General features: G+C 43.1%; 1 protein-coding gene across 1 annotated transcript in view; it reads left to right on the top strand.

The window, feature by feature from the left end:
* Positions 1–2,552: 2,552 nt before the first annotated feature.
* ARHGAP18 (Rho GTPase activating protein 18) overlaps positions 2,553–20,833 on the top strand; it is a 143,099-nt gene continuing 124,818 nt past the window's right edge. Inside the window, exon 1 of the mRNA XM_075597291.1 lies at positions 2,553–2,839. Coding sequence (XP_075453406.1) covers positions 2,766–2,839 — 74 coding nt within the window. The 5' untranslated portion in view covers positions 2,553–2,765. The remainder of the gene's footprint in view (positions 2,840–20,833) is intronic.

Below are 20,833 nucleotides of genomic sequence, written 5' to 3'. Positions count from 1 at the left end.
TTGCCCAGGGGAGGAGTTTATCGAGGTCCTATTTAAGGCCAGGCTGGCGGGCAGCACGGCCTCTTTGCTGCCTGCCAGACGATTCCCACCCACCCGTACCCTTAGGTACTGTAGGACAATCATGTAACAACCGACAGCGAAATGTTTAGCAGTGCCATTGTACTCCCTGTAAGGTGAAAATATTTATTGTATGTCGTGTTAATGTTTCTTTGTTCTGTTGCAGTATGAAATGCTGATACTTTGCTGAAATGAAAGGAACGAGGTTCCGAGCAGGAAGGGTTGTTAACCATTTTGCCTTGTCGCAGCGGCTCTTGGAGGGTAGGTGCTTGTTCTTGCCAGACTGGGAGCTGGGCCGTTTGAGCCCGGGGGGAGTACGAGTGGGCAAGGTCAGTTATCCATGACCTCGTGAGCCCGCTGTCAGGGTTCTGCTCGCCACAAACCAGGGTCGGACCGCGAGGCTGAGGTGGGGTTGTAAAAGCACCGACCTGAGACCGCGCAGGCTGATCCGGATTGCGCAGTTCGTTGTCATACGTAGCAGAATCAGGAAAGGAGAAGACAGCGTCGTCGTTGTACAAGCCAGGGTCAGGACAGGAGACATCAGGATAAACATTGTTCAGGCAAGAGTTCGGCAACAGGTAGTCAGGAGAGCCCCGCTTCAGCTTAGGAGCGCGGGGTTGGCCTCTGCGCGAGCGACGACCATGGCCCATGGTACTGGTCACAGGAGATGGTAGGCAGACCAGAGTAGCACACCGCTTTGCTGCACGGGTGCACCAGTGCTACAGCGCAAGAGTCCTGAGCGGCTGGGGAATCCTCTGTAACAGCGCAGGAACCAGGACACGGCCTCTCTAGATTAGGGAAAGAGTAGGCCCCAGGAACCAGGAAGCTGAAGATACACAGGGAAACCTCCGCTTCAGTGCAAGAATCCAGGAGACTGAAGGACGCAGGGACGAAACCTCCGCTTCAGCACAGGAGAACAGGAAGCTGAAGGACGCAGGACGGAACCTCCGTATCAGCATAGGAGAACAAGCGGGCTTGAAGGAAGCTGAAGGACACAGGGCGGAACCTGGTATCAGCATAGGATAACAAGCGGCTTGAAGGAAGCTGAAGGACGCAGGGCGGAACCTGGTATCAGCATAGGTGAACAAGCGGCTTGAAGGAAGCTGAAGGACGCAGGGCGGAACCTGGTATCAGCATAGGGGAACAAGCGAGAGCTTGTGGCAAAACAGTAGTGACATCCAGTTAGGACTATGCTCGGCAAGGAGCATTATGGGAAAGCAATACTTAAAGGCCAGCGGGCCAATCCCCGGTGGGGGTGTGAAGGTACTGCTCCAATGAGTGAATGCAAGTATAGGTTGCAGTGATATGCTGCACAGCTGCAGTAGATACCAGAGGGAGTGTGTATTGCTTTGGTGAGTGAATCCAGGCTGCAGCAAACATCAGGAGAGCTGTTCCAGAACTGCACCGGTCTGCAAGGTAAGGCAACCAGTAAACCGCGGAGCGGATTCCTTACACCCGCTCGCGTAGGGGTCACTAGGTCAGCGGTTTAAGGGCAGGCTAACTGTCCCTTCACCCTCCTGGCAAAGGAGCACTCTGCCAGGGAGTGGCATTTACCGCTCTTAGGTTTTCAGTATAAATAAATAGCCGCGGCCATTTTACCTCCAATTCCCATTTCCTGTCTTTATTCGTACGTTACAGGTGGGTACAGGGTAGGGGGGGGGGGGGAAAGGAACCGCCTGGCAGCCTCCCTGGTCAAGTCAAAACCATACAGACTAAAACCACATACAGTGTCTTTGAACAAAGTATGTCTCTTTCTACAGTACAGTATGTAAGAGGCCATTCACAAGACTTCAATTGTAATTGCAGTTGCTTAAAAAAACAATACAATGCTATAAATGCTGTAAATACTAGACATGACAGACAAGAAAATTGTATGCAAATAATAATCATATATGCATCAGTGTATCAACATATCATTTATCATTGCCCAACTGCACTTTATAAAACACAAACAAGAAGTCTCACAAAAGGATAGAGCACTTTCAAACTGCATAACTTTGAGTGAATGTGATATACTATTTTCTACTTACGTAATGCATTCCAAACCCACACAAAAGGTTCATCGCATGGCATAGTGCAACATACGGTATGGCCAACTTGCTAAATTTTTCAGGAGAAGGTTGATAAATAACTTCCATTGTGTTGTAAAGGTCATTTTGTCCAGGAGAACTGAATGCATACACTAGAACTGTATTATGAGCAAAAGTAGGTTGCTGACTGTGACTGACTAAACACTACTCATCCTACAGCTAACTCTTTCTTTGCAGGATAGCTTAGATTTAGAATATTGACCTTACTGAGATCATTGCTCTTTCTTCCTGTCCACATAGGCAGTTTAGGAGAATAATATTTCAGCCATATTGATCTGCTGAGCAAACATCAGTTCATTTGCAGGGCAAAAAGATTTGGTAATGTGTATCAGTTACTCATTGATAAAATCGCTTCCTCTTTTGCTAAGTCTGAATATAATAACCTGGTGTTTTTTGTGTCTGTCAGTGGGAAAGACAGGTAGAGGGAAGACAGAGTGGAAAGAAAGAAGAGTAAGATAACAGTGTCTGAACATAGTTTGGCTGACTTAATCTTCTGCATGTTTCCTTAATCAGTCATGGTGAGAACCCAATCAGCCTCTGCCATACAGTATATGAGGGCTAAGGAGCTGTTCTCTTGAGGAGGCAATAAGGAGCATTTCTATTCTTATTGGAATCTGGATGAAAACTGAGCAGGTTTATCTGACCGAGATGTTTACAGAGGTTGCTAAACTCGTGCTTTATATGCAGCTCAGGTAAAACTTACCATCTTATTTTCTTTTAACAAACTAACCTAAATCAGAGAAATTGTGATGGAGCTTTGCAGTCTCTAAGCTTCACCTTCTATCTATTACATTATTTATCTTAAAACTCCCATGCGATATAAAGCATGCTTGATTTTAATATTGTACTCTCAAGTATCATACATTGTATTTATTCTAACAAAGACAACATCTTTTTTTTATTATTGTATGTACCTTGAAAGATAATGCTTATATGGAATCTAACATCATTCCCTTTGGTTTTGAGAGTTGTAATCTGCAAGAATTATATAAATAGATATTCTACTATATGTAAGTCCCTATTTAGTTAATAAACTGTAAAGAGCAGGTGTTTAGCTGGCCATTATTGCCCCAGCTGGAGGAGTTGAAACTATACAGTACATCATAACTAAGGGACTTTACATCTGGGCTTTATTGATTAGGCAATGTCCTGTTATTCAGGCATGAGCACAATAATACGCTACATTTCTTCTAATTAGGTTTTAATTCCATGTTTTATCTTTTGCATGTTCAAATTTAAGGGCATTTATGCTTTAGACTGCATAAATGATTACTGCACCTAATGGATTGGTGTAGCCTTCTTTCTTCAGTTGGTAGTTTATTTTTAGTGGTTTGTTTAGTGATTCACCTGTTTAAGGAAGAATTGTCCTAGTACAGTGGTCATCAACATTAAAGCACCATTGCCTTAATATATACTTCCCCCTAGATTTGACCTGGAGCTGAAATCAATGCCGTTCAGCTCAGAGAAACCCTGTTCCCTGAGACACTTACATCTGAAGGTGATGCTGGTATCTCTTGCATGTTTAAAGGTCCCATGTCACGCAGGCCAATAAGAAGCCACAAGGGATGATGTTGCAGCTTCAGATTGGCCCTCAGCAACTTTAAACAGCCATATTGCGTGCCCAGCCGGGGATGCTACTAGCAGCCCCTTCAGATGGACGTATCTCAGGCAGCAGGTGGTCCCCAGAGTTGAAATAAAGGTGGTTCTGCTCCGGAGACCCCCTGCTACAAATCTATCTTTAAAAAAAACACCAAGAGGTATAGCCATTTAAACTTATTCTATATCACAAAAAAGAGCTTCTTGTACCGCTAAAAAAAAAAAGAAAAATTACTTCAGTTTACAATTGTGTCAAAGTATCTATCTACTTTTATCTCCTTAGTTTTAGTTAATTATCATAGTTAAAATGTACTGTATAAATATATTTTGGGTGGGTAATGTGTTCGCTTTTCTCTTTTCCTCTCTCTTACTTTATCCCACAGTAGCCCACTCCACTGTAGCACTTAACGTCCAACGCTAGGGTATTATTGGCTTCACCATTGGAAGTGGTAGACCTGTAAGCCCATATTTACTAAGACGTCTTGTGCCATAATACACCTTCAACACTGAAATACACCTTACATCTATTGAATTGAATAGGCTATAAGGTATCTTCCAGCGCCAGAAGGCTATACTATCATATACATTTAGTTCTAAATACACATTGAATGGAATTTCTGCTGTATACAGCACTGTATTGAATGGAGTTTGTTCATAAGTAAAGAATTAAATGACATATGTCAACAAGACTGATACCATGTCCTTTCTAGTCCATAATGACTATCCTTTTTATTACAAAATAGTCCAATCAGTTTTTCATTTGTTCTATATTATTACAGTCCTATTGTAAGAGACATGTGCAGAGGTACACACAGGGAGACATATTTTGAGGAAATTAAAACATGACTTTATTCAGCCCATCACTTTAAACAATGCAGGAAATATAAAAATAAACAAATAAACAGCCTATCACTTTGAAAGGGCTAACTCACTTCCACCGTCCCTATCTGCAGGGTTGAGTGGGTAAGCCCCTTACCAACTTATCACTCCAAAGTCTAAAGAGGTACCTCAAACAGGTGCCCTTCATGTCAGTCTCTGGGTCTGGATTGGTGTTCGTTAAGGGGTCAACCTCTGGCAGGTTCCAGGGTTCGCTGCACCCTGGAATAGAGGTCAGGTCCCTGGTGTCTTGATGTCAGCACACAGTGCTTATGTGTGGCTCAAGAGTACACAGTGAGTGAGCTTTTCAGTTCAACGCAGGAGACTTTTACACTTGTCTGATTAACCAGGTGGAGACTGGTTAATTGTTAGCCAAATTATCCAGCTCCCTGCTGGATTCCTCAGACCACTACAGGCTTATATTGAAGCTTTATTTAAACAGGGATACGTCCCTATTACACCTATATTTCTGTGCCAATATAATCGCAATTGGTCAAATACACAGTAAAAAAAGAAAGCCGTATGTCTGGGATGCAAATGTAGTTCTCCCCTTACCTGTTATCAAACCACTGAAAAAATTATACTGTCAGTCTATCATTTGTGAATATACTAAATGGATTGTTTTCTTGGACAATGATTACAAATTGTTAGGTTTTCTATGCAATGAAGCTAACATACCAAACAAATGTTGACAGATATATCACTGAAGAGTCAGCCACATGAAACCAGAAAAAATCAATGTGTAGATCTAGAAACGTGCCATTTCCATGCCTTATGAAATAAAAATGACTCAATGAAACCCTTTGGTCCTGGAAGACACTTACAGTCGAATCAATTCAGTAAGGCTGTAAAGGGTTTCCGGTTTCTGAAGGTGTATTTTTTTGCAGTAAATATGGGTCCATATCTCTTCTTCTACAGTCAGACAAACACACACATGCACAATTTTGTTATAACTTCAAATCACTCAAGAATCACCCTACTGTATGAAACTCATTATCACTGTGACGCTAAATATATTTAGATGTAAAAGATTATTGTGGATAGAAAGTCCATAAATGGCCACCAAAAAGGACATAATGCAACCCTGCTTTCCAGTATTTACCACTATTGGGGGAAGGATAGTGAACTTGTTTGACAATTTAGATTGACTCTGACAGTAGTAGTTATTTGTGTGATATATATATATATATATATATATATATATATATATATATATATATATATATATATATATATATATGAAAAAAACAAAAGAAAAACAGGCGCACTCCTAGTGTATTAAAGTATATAAAAAAATGTATGCGACTATAACATATAAAAAGCGCACTTACAAACAGAGCATAAAATCAAGCATATATGAGATATACTCATTCGCCATAGACTGCAAGGGTCCACGCCAGCCGTTCCTTTGGTGCCTCCTCTGCTGTAACAGGTAACTCAGCAAGATGTACGGATATTCCTGGAACCGGATGATGTCATCGCTCAGCATACCATGTGAAGATTTCTTCTGGTAGCAGCTCTTTCAACTGGCACAATCCAGCATGAGTTATCCGCAGTCAGGTGGAACTGGCAGCCCAAAAACAGTCCTCAATAGCCTCAAAGGTAGTCTCTCTGCTCGTGAGCAGTAAAAACAGCTGCAGTGCTCGCTACTTTGGGAAACGCCCTACGCGTTTCGTCACTGATGACTTCGTCAGGGGTGTGCCAGTTGAAAAAGCTGCTACCGGAGGAAATCTTCACATGGTATGCTGAGCGATGACATCATCCGTTTCCAGGAATATCCATACAACTTGCTGAGTTACCAGTTACAGCAGAGGAGGCACCAAAGGAACGGCTGATGTGGACCCTTGCAGTCTATGGCGAATGAGTATATGTCATATATGCTTGATTTTATGCTCTGTTTGTGAGTGCGCTTTTTATATGTTATAGTCCCATAAATTTTTTTTATATACTTTAATACACTAGGAGTGCGCCTGTTTTTCTTTTGTTTTTTTCAGATATCCTTGGGATTTGGTGATCCTTATACTCGGGCTGCAGATCTCCAGTTATTATATACATCTTTGGACTCTAACTTGTGTACTGGTTTATATATATTTTTATTATATTTTTCTTATAGATTTTTTATTTTCTTTATAGTATAATATATGTTTTTCATAGTCTAGTCGAGGGGGGCGCAAACTTTTTTCCCTGCGCCCCCCTGATGGCTGTCCCCTTGCTCCCGCGCCCCCCCCAACCCCAACTTACCCGCGCTCCGGCGTAATGACGTCACGTTGCCATAGCAACGTGACGTCACATGACCTCGCAGCGTCATTTTGACGCCGCGTTGCCATGGCGCCGCAGGGAGGAAGCCGCCGGAGCCACGGTAAGTTAGGTTTACAGAGGCCCTGCAGCTCCCCCGGCACTTAATTTAAGTGCCTTCGGGAAGCGCGCGGGGCCTCTGTAAACCCCGCGCCCCCCGTCGGCAGTGTCGCGCCCCCCCTGGGGGTCGTGCCCCACAGTTTGCGCACCGCTGGTCTAGTCTACCACTATATACAGCTATTATAGTTTATATATCGTCATTGGGTTTTTATTGCTCATATAGCCTGATTGCTATATCTTTCCTACAAAGCTAAATTTAATTTGGATCAGTTTACTAAGGCGCTACTCCAATTTGTTGTTTTTTTCCTTTTATATATATATATATATATATATATATATATATATATATATATATATACACACACTCATACACACACACACACACACACACACAGGGGTGTAGCTATAGCCCGGGGGCTCGCACTCTTGGGAGCTGTTGCAGAGTACATGCAACTACACACGCGGGTTCTTTGGATAAGGCTTATTTATTTGAGCCTTAAAACATGCAGCAAAACAAATAACTTCTCATCAGTAAACAAAAGAAAAATAGCTTCTTTTTAGCAGACAGAGCAAAATAGTTTCTCTTTAGCAGACAGAGCAAAAATAAGGTTCTCTTTAGTAGACAGAGCAAAAATAAGGCAGCTACTCTTTTGTATGCAGGAGACAGACATTTCATAAACCGTTTACTTTGCAAACAGACCTTGTATCAGTAATCTCTTCAGTTACTCACTCCTGTCTCCTGTCCAGCTAGCCTGCATGTGTGCATATCCTGGGGTTTTTAATACACCTTGATTAGGCAGCTGGGATTCAACTAATTGCCATGAGCTTCCCAGCTGAAGTTAACCTCATCACTGCTGCACTGCAGACTAAACATATGTCTGCCAGGCATATAGCTGGTGGCTTTTATTTACCCTGTCACATTCCTCCCTTGTTAGTGTGTGGCTGGGGCTATGCACGGCTGAAGCCTGACCATCCACCCCTTCTCTAGAAAAGAAATCCACATTTGCGTTCTCTTTTCCCGGCCTGTGCTGAATCTCAAATGAGAAGGGTTGGAGGGCCATATACCACCTAGTTAACCTAGCATTGGAATCTTTCATACTATTTAACCACTTCAGTGGAGCATGGTCCGTCACCAGAGTAAAATGGACTCCTGCCAGGTAATGCCTTAAAGCCTTGATTGCCCACTTTACTGCGAGGCACTCCTTCTCAATCACTGAGTAATTTTTTTCCCTTGGGAACAATTTCCTACTCAGGAAAAGGATAGGGTGTTCAACTCCCTCAAACTGTTGTGACAACACTGCCCCTAGCCCTATCTCTGATGCGTCCGTTTGCACTACAAAAGGCCTGTTGAAGTCTGGGCTTCTAAGGACGGACCCTCTGATAAAAAGGTGTTTATGTCCTCAAAGGCTCTCTGACACTCCCTTGACCATACCACTTGTGTAGGGGCACACTTTTTTGTGAGGTCCGTTAAAGGGGCTGCCACTTCCGAGTAGTTGGGGATGAACTGCCGGTAGTATCCTGCTAAACCCAGCAGAGAGCGTACCTGCGTTTTTGTTTGGGGGGTCCGGAACTTCTTTCAGGGCAACTACCTTGTCGGCTAGTGGCCTTACTTTTCCACCTCCCACTGCATACCCTAAGTATTTGGTTTCCGCCTTACCCAAGGCACATTTCTTAGAGTTGGCTGTGAGCCCTGCCTCTCTTAGAGATTTGAGGACCGCTTTCAGCCTATTTAGATGGGCCCGCCAGTGTTTACTATAAATGACAATGTCATCTAGGTAGGCTGCGGCATAAGTCCTATGGGGTCTCAGCACCTTATCTATGTGTCTCTGAAATGTGGCTGGGGCTCCATGCAGTCCAAACAGCGTTTGTTTTTCCCTGACTCCCCTGCGGATGGACCCCTCAATTGGAAGATCTTTACCATTTGGACATTTTACTATCACAGTGTGGCATGGATGGTCTCATGGACTATGGTAACTGATGTGAACTGTTAACCATTGTTGATCCCATACTAACAGTCTCTTTTTGGTACTATGCCTGGTTTGTCTTGATTATACCAACTGCATTTATGGGGTATGTATATAATATATGTATTTGACATCAGCATGTATTAGGGAATTTGGTGTATGTGTTATCTATGCTTGCTGTGTGGTTTTATATTTACTAGGGGTGAGGCCGGCCTTGTAGGTTCAAGGGGTTATTGTTAACCCCTTGTTCTACATATATTTTTTGCTTATAGGCTTTTTTTCCCTTGCCTTGGGTATTAGGGGTCGATCAGTGTCTTCATAGGGGATTTCCCCTGTATGATACATATTCTATCACAGGAGGATGTCAGGGTTTGTTTTAATATTTTTTGTATTTTACAGTATGTGTGATTATTTGTGCTGTTAAATAAATCATAATTTCTTTGATATTTGTTCTGAGTATACTTGAGTGCTGAGTTGGGACGCTTATCTTTTCATTGTTATATTACTTCTAGTCCCTAGCACCGTTAGTGGTTATTATATTACTAATTTAAGTACTCATTATTTGCTTAGTCTGTTGCAGGCAATTTGTCTTGTTGTAATATCTAAATATATATTTACATATCTATCTATCTGCCTATCTATCTATCTATCTATCTATCTATCTATCTATCTATCTATCTATCTATCTATCTATCTATCTATCTATCTATCTATCTATCTGTCTATCTGTCTGTCTGTCTCATATAAAAATATCATTGTGGGCACATTCACATGTCCTAGACAGGTCTGCAACCCTGCTTTTCACAATTATCACCTAGCATACAATGCTTCCACTGCAGTAAGGGATTGTGGGAAATGACATGCAAATGAGCACACAGTGCCACGTTTTGTCTCAAGACCACCTTACATGGTTAAGCCCTTAAGCCAATGCATGCTGCTTTAAACACAGCTTTTAAAATAGCCTGGGATGAGATGCAAAGCCAATAAACCCACTGACAGACAGACTGTTTTGACCTTGTGGATCTCATCAGTGTGAGGTTGGTTGTACTGGCTTTGCAACTTGAGACATGAGTAGGTCTTCAACACACATTATTTAAGTTATGTACTGAGGCACCCAACCACCCTGGTGTCCACAAGAGTCAACCCACCCAATGTGTGCAACTGCGCTGCCCACAACCCGTGTTAAAGTTGGTGCACTTGTAGGTGTAGGTGTGATACCTGCCAGGTACTCCAGCACCTGGTAGCGCCGACTGAAGATAAAGGGGCCGTCCAGTCCTACACCGTCGTTGTCAGCGATTAATCTGCCTCCACGTGGGGTGGTGTCCAGCTGAAAGGTCCCAATATGAAGATAGTCTCTTATCTGTGGGGTGATCTGGTCCCAGACCACCGGATTGCAAGTTCACTGCCTCGTCCTTGCTGTGTCCCTCATACTTGGCACTACAGGGGCAGTGTCCTTATCTAATGGGCCTTTCACTGCAGCAACCACAAGCATAAGGGAGTCGGGCCTAGCTAGGGCCTATGGGGGTCACTGGCCTAGTGCAGGGGCCACAGACACCCTGCACACACACCCTACTGCCAGCTTATTAACACTTTACCATCTGGATCCTTTGATTGAACAAACACAAACAGAGCCCAATGCTACATCCAATGGCCTATCTCTTGAATAAAAGGGTCATTTAGTTTAACACTTTGGCCAAAGCATTGTAAGCCTGTGAGCCCCTTCAAGGCATGACCACAGCTTGAATTACAAAAATATCACGAATAACACACTTACTATAATGAAATAAAAGGTTTCTGGAATGAAAGTTCATGCAATCCGGCCTCCATGAATCAATTCCCAGCGCGGGGTTGACAGCAAGCAGGAAAAAGGACAGTCTTTTGGCTAGGGGCACAACTTGCCGCCCCTATATTTCAGCCAAATAAAAGAATTTCGTTCTGCCACTGCAGGATTAATTAGCCAATCCTCAGGCCTTACAAATACTGGAAGCTGGATACAAATCTTTGGTTTTGATGGAATCTTCTTTACATGATGGACCTTAGATGGAACTTAGATGAATCTTAATATCAGATGACTCTGACCTCTGTTTGCTGCACCAACTTTTAAAACTTTCACATGTCTCATTTTTTCAGACTGCAGCGAATCACTGCGTGGGAACCAATTATCCTACCTATAGCAAGGGTTTGCCAGGCACTCCAAAAACTGGCACAAAGCCTCAGTATCGCAACTGAGCATGTGCAACAAAAATGTCATCTTCCTCCCACTGGCCACTTGCCACTTAGCATATGCCATCCTGTTTCCTTAATGAATGCCGCTCAGTCTAGCTAGGCCAAATGGACACTTTGAAGTGAGGATAACGGTGTTCCAATTAGCCTTTCTTGCTAACAATAGGTTTAGCACCTCTAGGACAAATGTCCCTTTGATCTAGTAGCCATAAGACCCCCTCTAGACCAAATGGCTCTCACATCTCTATTTCTTTGAAGCTCAGAGGTATTTTTATCCTGCAATTCAAAGCACAAGATTACATACCTTAAGTGTCATCTGCTGTTCTGGACTGAAGGAAGGCGTGTCCCCTCCTGTCTATAATGTTAATTTCCTTACTCTTATAACTTTAAAATACCAAAATTACAGGGGACATTCATTTAATACTGGGATTGAACGTTAATGCTCAAAAACATAACCCCTTTAGGTGTTCGTACCTCAGTAATGCCCACACCAAAAATCATCTGTCTAGGATGCTCCTAACTAAAGTTAGCTATCGGCTTTCATGTGGTTTTAATCTTTTCCCCTCATTCAGAAAACATTGTTATCATAATTCATACATTTAACACATGATATGATTTCCCCCTGAACCCCGATACTGGATTCAGGGTACCTGGGCATTTATGTGGATACCTCTGCTATACTGGGGAATCCCTGCTATACATGCAGATATATTTAACCCCTTCATACCCATTTACCTTTTATTTTAATAAAACAAACCTGCTCAGTCTTATACCTGACTGGAGTGTGGGGATAAACATTAACCCCTTATGCCCCGTAAAGGTTGGGGATATTTTTCACACAGTCATAGTAATGCATACACAATGCCCAGGCCCAAGAGCTGACATTCTACATTTTAACTTAAAACCCCTATAACTCTCTTCCCCTTATCCCTGGTGGGAGATGTTCTGAACCCCACAATGGGGTTTGGACATTTTCCGAGAACCTTTAATGGAATTCAGTTCCCAGCCCGGTTTTACTGTCCTGGTTTGTGCTGAAGCAGGGGGATTTGGCGGTGAGCTGCAAACTGCATTCTAGGGAGGATTTTGACCCATGTTACTCATGTCCTCAGGAATCTGGGGGGATTCCTGAGTACATGTTTCAGGGTAACCCACAACAGTGACCCCCGTCTACCCAAACACACCCTGACAACATTTTACTGTAAAGTCACCCCTGAAACTCACCCTGCACATCCCCTCTGGCTGGCACTCCTGGAACAGTAAAACCACATACAGTACATCTTTATTATACCAACAATTATATACCACAATTGTGTTGAAGAGCTGACACTCACAATTCCCCGATATAGCTATGGGGCACATTTAACACACTGTATCATACATTTTCAGGACTGCAGCCAGCTCTGGGCTGCAGAACTGACACTTCACAGTCACCTTTTATGATTCAGGGGCCCCCCAGCTGGGCATAATGCTTTAATTGGCGGCCTGGGGACCCCTTCACCATCACACCTACCCTTTCCTTGTCCTAGCTCCGACTGACATGGTCTCCTCAGCCCGCCAAATATATCCACTAAGTTGCAGGGGGATCTGGATGCGAGATTGGCTTCTGCAGCCCATGTGTCTAGCAGCCCCAGGGGCTGCTGGGGATAGTAGTTCCCCTGCAGAGTTCCAATTAATATGGCCACTGCTTTATGACTCTACTGCGCATGTGCAAACCGTTTGCGCATGCGCGCGCATCAGCAACATGACGGTGCTCTGCGAAGGGAGCCACCGGGAGACTCCGGCAACTCGGTCACCTACCTAACTGCCGCAATGCCTGCAACTACTCCCCGCAGCTACCGGCACCTGTCCCTGCCTCCCCTGCAACCACCGTCAACCGCCGGATACATCCAAGCCCCTCCGCAGCAGATCGGGAGGTAAGGGGGCCTGGGAAGCCCAGAGGGGAACCTGGCCACACACACACACACACACACACACATATATATATATATATATATATATATATATATATTTATATATATATATATATATATATATATATATACTATATAAAAACAAAAAAGACTGCGCCTCTTGATATCTACTGCAATAACATCTGTTAAATATGTGTTGTGATCTTATATAAATAAAAAGAATCACTAGTATAAACCCATGAATGATGATCTAGCATATAACATAAAAATAAAATAAATAAAAATATTAATGATTTTAAATATTATGAACCAATGTAACAGTAACTAAAAACTAATCAAATTAAAACAAATATACATGCATAAATAAAATATAAAAAATTTAGTAAGTGGACATAAATGGGAAAATATGATAAAAATAATCAGATTAGAGTCCAAGAAGTAACCATAGGTGTAGTCCTGTTACAATGGAAATAATGGATATTGGCCCACTAGATAGGATACTGGCAGCCTTCTGAAAGGAAACAACGACCTCCCAAACGATCTATGAAAACGAGAAGAAAAGAAAGCGCCCGATCCTAGTGTAATAAAATAAGATACACGATTTAATGTTTCCCAATAAAACTCCAACAAATGCAAACTCACAAACAAAGAAAATAATCAAGCATGTAATGAGTTAAACTCATTCACCAGACGCTGGAATCTACTGCTCCGCTCGCACGTCCTGTTCCCACGTGTTGTTTTGGCACCTCTGAGCTACCGTCCAGCAGGAGCCCCAGAGGGCATGCAGCTACTCCTGATGTTCCCCAGAAACAAACTGAGGTAAACAGAGGTTCCGGATAGGAGGAAGGGAGATGGTGGGACCATAAGGAACCAATCGTCAGCGCGGGGCAGCATCCCAGAGACCCAGAGTCTTAGTGAAAGTCCCAAGTATAGATAAGTCTGGTGCAGTGACCGTCACTAGCTTGCACTAGTATCCCAGGGACGATAGCTCAGAGGTGCCAAAACAACACGTGGGAGCAGGACGTGCGAGCAGAGCAGCAGATTCCAGCATCTGGTGAATGAGTTTAACTCATTACATGCTTGATTATTTTCTTTGTTTGTGAGTTTGCATTTGTTGGAGTTTTATTGGGAAACATTAAATCGTGTATCTTATTTTATTACACTAGGATCGGGCGCTTTCTTTTCTTCTCGTATATATATATATATATATATATATATATATATATATATATATATATATATATATATACATATATATATACATACATATATACATATATATATATATATATATATATATATATATATATATATATATATATATATATATATATATATATATATATATATATATATATATATATATTTATATATAGCCATGGCTGGTTCTGACTATACGTCTGCCCTCCCTGGAATGTAAGTCCTTGTTTAAACAAGAGGAATGCCCTTCCACAAACATTTAATGACACACAAGATGCACTCTGAACTGGTCGGTTGTATAACTATCTATTAGTTGACATTGATACTATCAGCAGTTTATGTATTGGATATCGACTCTGAGTGTGCATCAGCTTAGGAGTTATAGGTATAATAATAATACAGTAACAGACAAGAAGTACACTTACTAAGGGGTTGGGGAATGAGAAGCTAGATATAGCATTTCTCTTCAGCAATCAGGTAATCATTCAGGTGATATCAGGTAACCATATCAGTAAACGAAGAACGAATGAAGACTCAATGAAGACTAACCAAGGATATATGGGGAACAGCAGTTTATATACCTTTTGTCCCTCTATCCTTAACCTGAAGTACCTGTGATTGGTGGTCAATTATCTCCAGCCAATCTTTGATGGGGGAACACATTTTAGGACAGGCCCCCCTGCTAGCTGGCACATGCGCAGTAGAACTCTGGGGTCTCATTTCTGTAGCCCCCCATAGGCAAATGGAATGCCAGCCAGTCTGCCCATCTGGACCTCTTGCAAGATAACCTTTGTTGGAAGGTGATAACTGGGACACTTGGAGACTGCTCTGGTTTGAGCCTCCTCCGCCCTTAAATCATTAGGGAGGGTGACAAGACCCTTTGAGCAATACTTAAATCCTAGACATTGGGGCGCCTCTTGGGCCATCTGTTATCCTGGTAGACAAAGGAATTTCCTCTGAGTCTTTGTCCATACCTTGGGACACAGTATTAAACATAAAACATACACGTATTAAAATATCCGGTTCTATTGGGTCTAGCAGAACCAAACTTCTCAGTTCTCATGGCCGGAACTGAGACACCATATGGTCCAAAAAGCAACTTGCTACGACCTATGGAACCGGAGTTACACAAATGCACATTAATTCAGTTTTCATTTTAATACAAAAATCTCTGCTAAAAAAAGAAATCTCAGCTTTTCACTAAATCCCCATTGAAAACAACGGGCTTCTCCGCCATAGACTTTCAATGGTAAATTGCCGCCATTGAGGTCAATGGGGTTTCTCCGCCATTGAAGTCTATGGGAAAAGTCCCGAACCTTCAAAGGGGTACACACCCCGTTGGGTTGGTCCAGGCGGGTCAAGGATGGTTCTGCAGTGATGCCGGAGCAGTGACTGCAGACACCCCAAACCTTGATCCGCTGGGCCCTCCGGAACAGGAGATATGGAGTACCAAAATACAGAATTTCACACTTAGTCATTTTTCTGAGCCGTTTCTGCCGCCGCCGGCAAAGCCTATGGCGCGACCCGTTCTTCTCGGTTCGACCCTTATCGGGGGTCCAGGATTTGGGGACCCGGTTGTGGTCAAGTGGGGGGACGCCTAGGAACTAGGCACAAAAAGAATTTTATTCCTAGGGGCCCTAGAACTGTTTATTCCCACGCCACTTGACGTTGACCTTGACTTGTAAGTGATCAAAGCTCTCCTATTGAAAATGTATCCGCTTTGCGGTTTGCGGTCTGGACGGCAGCCAACTTGTTCTTCGAAAGTTACCTCGAGGAACCGCTATTGAAGTCGATGGGCCCATTGACTTTCAATGGGAAATCGCTGCTCTCCCTCTCGGAAGCCACCTGCTGGTCTTTACAGGAAACAGGACTAAAACAACAAGATTCTCCATTAGAATGCATGGAGCCCTAATGGCGGCCAATGGGGACCTGCAAAATGGTGCCTGAAAAGGCGGGAAAACTTCACAAAGAGCTATAGTCATTAAAGGACTATTAACCCTTGTGCTCCCGGATGGATTCCAGTGTGTGTGTGATGCAGACACTGATTAAACCAGACATTACAATGTAACAGGGTAACAGGGGAATACACATGTACATGTCATTACAGGGGTTAAATCACTGTTCTGGGTCTTAGCCCAGTTAACCCTTTGACTCCCGGGTGAGGTCAGGGGATGGCCAAATGGGGTGTAACCCCTTTAATCCCGGGCCACCGCCTTTCTCCCTCTACACCTATATATAGCCAACAACACCTATCAGCAATAACCAATTAAATAATACCAAAAATACATACACCTGTGTGACAGGAGCATCTCCGTCAAGTAGGCGATGACGTCACTACCACACGTCTATCACACGCGCTGCCAACAGTGAGGAGCATCGTAGGTAACTAAGGAAACCCCCCAGAAATCCCTCTCCTGCGCATGTGTGGTGCTCAAGTCCCGACTGCATAGCAGTGAAGGACATAATAAAGGAGACATTGTTTGTCGTAGGACACAGTCAGAATGATGCTGTCCCTGCACGCGGGTCCTAACACAATCATACCACTGCTAAAGCTCAGCACCTTTTAATTTTACATTGAAATATGTTTATTTATGTAGCCCCTCTTCCCACACCCTATGGAAGATGGTGTCACTACTAGGTGTGTAGTGGTGCATAATTCCTGTTGGCTTGCAGGAGAGCTGAGGTTCCACTGAAGTTGTGGGGGAAACGGGACAGGCTTTTGGAGGTAAAATCATAGTTCTTTCGCTATAGATCAGCACCTCCATCTTCAGCAGACTCCAGGAGAGCTGGAGGCAGTCCCTGCAGAAGAACTATTACATACCCCCCTGATAGACTGCAGACTCAGACCAGGAGTGTAGTTGAACATGAACATCCTTTATTCAGCAACCAGCATACAATGGATATACACTGATTACAGGCTTCTCATAGGTCCCAGACCTCTGGATCGTCCCTAGCTCTTGTTTGAGGCTTGAGACCTTTCCAGCTGCCTTAGCTTTGCCTCAGCCACTTGATGAGGCTGCAAGTTAAAGTCCCACCCCAGACGGTGAGACAAGACTGAGACAATTTAGGGTTGCAGCTTCCCTAGTACAGAGGGTGAAGGTACAAGGTCTGAGCCCAGAAAGCAGAATTCAGGCCTTGTCCCACCTTCACCCTTGTCACTCAAGGAAACTGCTGGTGTGGGGAAACCCCAAATTGAGCCTGACACTGCCTGCACCTACCAGGACCTGCATGTCAGGGAGGGCAGACTGGTAGCCAGACCATGAATGGCCCCATTTCCATCACTTATTATTTGTGGCCCTAAGTGGGGTATGCACAAATATTGGGATATACATATCTAGTTAAGTAATTTGGTACATTTGCATTAATTTGATCCTGTTCTATATGTAAATACAAGTTTGTTAATTGAGCTTCTAACATGTGGGGCTCAGCAAAAGAGGTTAATGTCAATCAGACCTGGTGGATTGAACTGTCCCATTGATCTTTTGCCCGGCTCAGTTCCTCCCACAGGAGGTTAAAATCCACTGTCACCTCCGGAGAACCGCTCCATGAAGGAGTACATTCATTCAGGAAAACCTTCAGAGGGGATTAATTCGTAAGTCTTCTTCTCCTGCTGGCGCAGGGTTTTTCTTCGTTATAAAGAAAGATGGAACACTACGACCATGCATTGAGTACCGAGGACTCAATAAAATCATGGTAAATAAACTCTACTTTACACTCATTTCTGAACGGGTTGACAGGTTCTCAAGTAGCTTCAATTTTTTATCACGTTTGACTTACGAGGGTCTTATAATTTGTTTAGCATTCATCAAGGTGATGAGTGGAAGATGGCTTTCAATAAGCGTGATGACACTACGAGTATCTTGTTATGCATTTCGGATTCTGTAATGCTCCGGCAGTATTTCGGAACTTTGTGATCAAGATATTTATGGAACTCCTCGACAAATACAGTACACTGGCGACACAGTTTATTACACTGCGGCCAGATCCGCAAGCCGGGAGATTTCCCGGCTTGCTAGTGGCCGCCCCTCGGCGTGCCGCGCGTCATAGACGCGCGGTCACGCGTCTTCGGGAGCGTGCGCCCCCTGCACGCGCGTCCAGGGGCTCCCCGAGGGAGCCCTGGTGTCCCGCGATCGCGGGACAGCGGCAGGGGGTTCCGGGGGACCCGGCGGACCCGGCAGCGGTAGGGAGAGCGCCCCGATCGGAGGGCGCTCTTCCGCTGCTTCGGCGCGCGCCCGTCACTCTCGGGCGCGCGCCAGGCTACTGCTGCGGCACAGAACGGGCAAATGCTCGAATAAACTGTGCCGCAGCAGTATGTCATCGAATACCTGGATGATATCCTGATCTTCTCTAAATCAGCACAAGAACATCCAGACCATGTGATGCTAAAACGCTTACGAGAGAATCATCTGTTCGCTAAGTTAGAGAAATGCCAATTCCATCAATCCAGTACCTCTTTTCTGGGATATATCATCTCGGATACTGGATTAGCCATGGATCCAGCAAAAGTCAAAGCCGTTCTGGAGTCAAAGCCGTACCAGAAGAGGCTGCCAGCAAGACACAGGGGAAAGCACTTCTAAACCTGAATGCTGATATAGCCTGATGAAAAGGCAGCAACTCAGGAACATAGAAGACTTTCCCTCCAACTACAAGAAACAGATAAGACTTTCCTTTATAAGACTTTTCGTATATCTGCACATATCAAGATATATGTTTGGGGCTGGGAGACATGCTAATCTAAAGGGAGTTGTTGACTGCATATCTTTCACTAGAAATACTCCCAAGTGGAACAGAAGCTTTGTTTGACCCCTTATTTGCATATGTTTGGATGATTTTCTTATGTTAAAGAAACAGGCGCAATAAAAGCCTTATTTAATTTTACCCTAAAAAGTCTCCATTGCATACCTCTGCGCACGTCCTCCAACACAAGGCCTTTACCTTTATCTGTTGTTGATTTAAGTATAAGTATACTGAAAATACATAATGATAAAGTTTATCTCAAGCCACAAGAGGGCAGCCAAGGAAAAGTTGCAAACATACTCTGCTAACCTTATTCTTTTGAACTGTACAATTGATTTTTTTGGGCACAAAATAGAAAACTATACAGTCCAAGTATTAATGCATTCATTACTTAATTAATGGTAGAACCGCATCAGAAATTAGGGCCATTGTTAAAGCTGATTTGGTTTTAAACATTACTGCTTTATTTATGTTTCTATTTTTTGACAGTGAACTATAACTCTTTCTTAAATTTTTCTCATTTAAAAAGGATGAGTACATGGCAAAATAACTTAGACTTGTAAATATGGCCCTTTAGTCTGTATCAGCTAGCCCACTTGTTCTTTTTGCTGCTATTCTATCACAAGTTAACACTACTTGTCCATTCCATTTGGGTGAGCATTGTGTTCATTAATCAACATGTTTAATTCAAATTTTAAAAGCAGCTGAACAGCAGTATTTTTTAGCTGGAGATCCTCTGGTTCTCAAAATATTTACTGCTGTGTTTACGATTTTGCTGCGGTATAAGGAGTCTAATGCCGGATCCGCATAATATATTTGATAATGATCATCCACATAAATCCATAGCACTGGTACCGGGGAGTTTTTTGTAGTAATGCACAATATTGAAGTGGTATACAATCCTCAAGGGGACCAATAATCGCTGAAGGGGCAGAGCAAAGAGAAATATCCCACTACTCCACCCCTCATTGGGATGATCCCTTGACCTCCATGAAACCACACAGATAATACAATGTTGAATGAAGATTTCTACTCACATCTCTGAAGTGTCCCCCTCCTGTGCTTGTCCTGGGGCGTGCTGCCACTAGTAGAAAGTCCAGAGCAATATCCAAAAAGATGTAGCGCACAGTCAAAGAGAGTGGGTCAAAAGTTAGGTTAAAAATATACATCTTTATTCGTCCATTAAAAACGGAAGTGTCAAAAACCTCCTACATGTTTTGTGCGTATAGCACTTTATCAAGGAGCATACTCCTTGATAAAGTGCTATACGCACAAAACATGTAGGAGGTTTTTGACACTTCCGTTTTTTATGGCCGAATAAAGATATATATTTTTAACCTAGCTTTTGACCCACTCTCTTTGGCGGTGCGCTACTTACTGCTGTGGTTACCAGTGTTTTTCTCTCCATTCAAAAATTCAGATACCGTGCCTAGGTGTCCCGATCCAATAGGAAGCCGCAACGTCATCCGTTCCTATTGGTTGACTGTTTAATGTCCTGCACTTGTAAATATCTTGCAGAATTTACAGAACTTTTGACAATTTTTAGAAGACCTTTTTAGAACTGTAGCTCATAAACATTTACTACACGAGGAGATACTCTACTGGCATCAGGGAAAGCAGATGGTGTTTCATTAAAGGAAAGCCAGACTAAGCAGCTGTTATTGAACGGATTGAGTAATGTTCTTAAGTCGGTGTTCGTCATATAGCAGAATTGAAGACTATTTAAAATCATTTACTTTATTCTTACTTTATAACGTAGCAGTTTCATTTTCCCAAAATTGGGAAAATTCTTTTAAAAAATGAAACAATTGCATCTTTCCCTGTT

Source organism: Ascaphus truei, chromosome 4, assembly GCF_040206685.1.
Source record: "Ascaphus truei isolate aAscTru1 chromosome 4, aAscTru1.hap1, whole genome shotgun sequence".
NCBI classification, from domain to species: Eukaryota; Metazoa; Chordata; class Amphibia; order Anura; family Ascaphidae; genus Ascaphus; species Ascaphus truei.
This window is presented reverse-complemented; position numbering and strand designations above follow the sequence as displayed.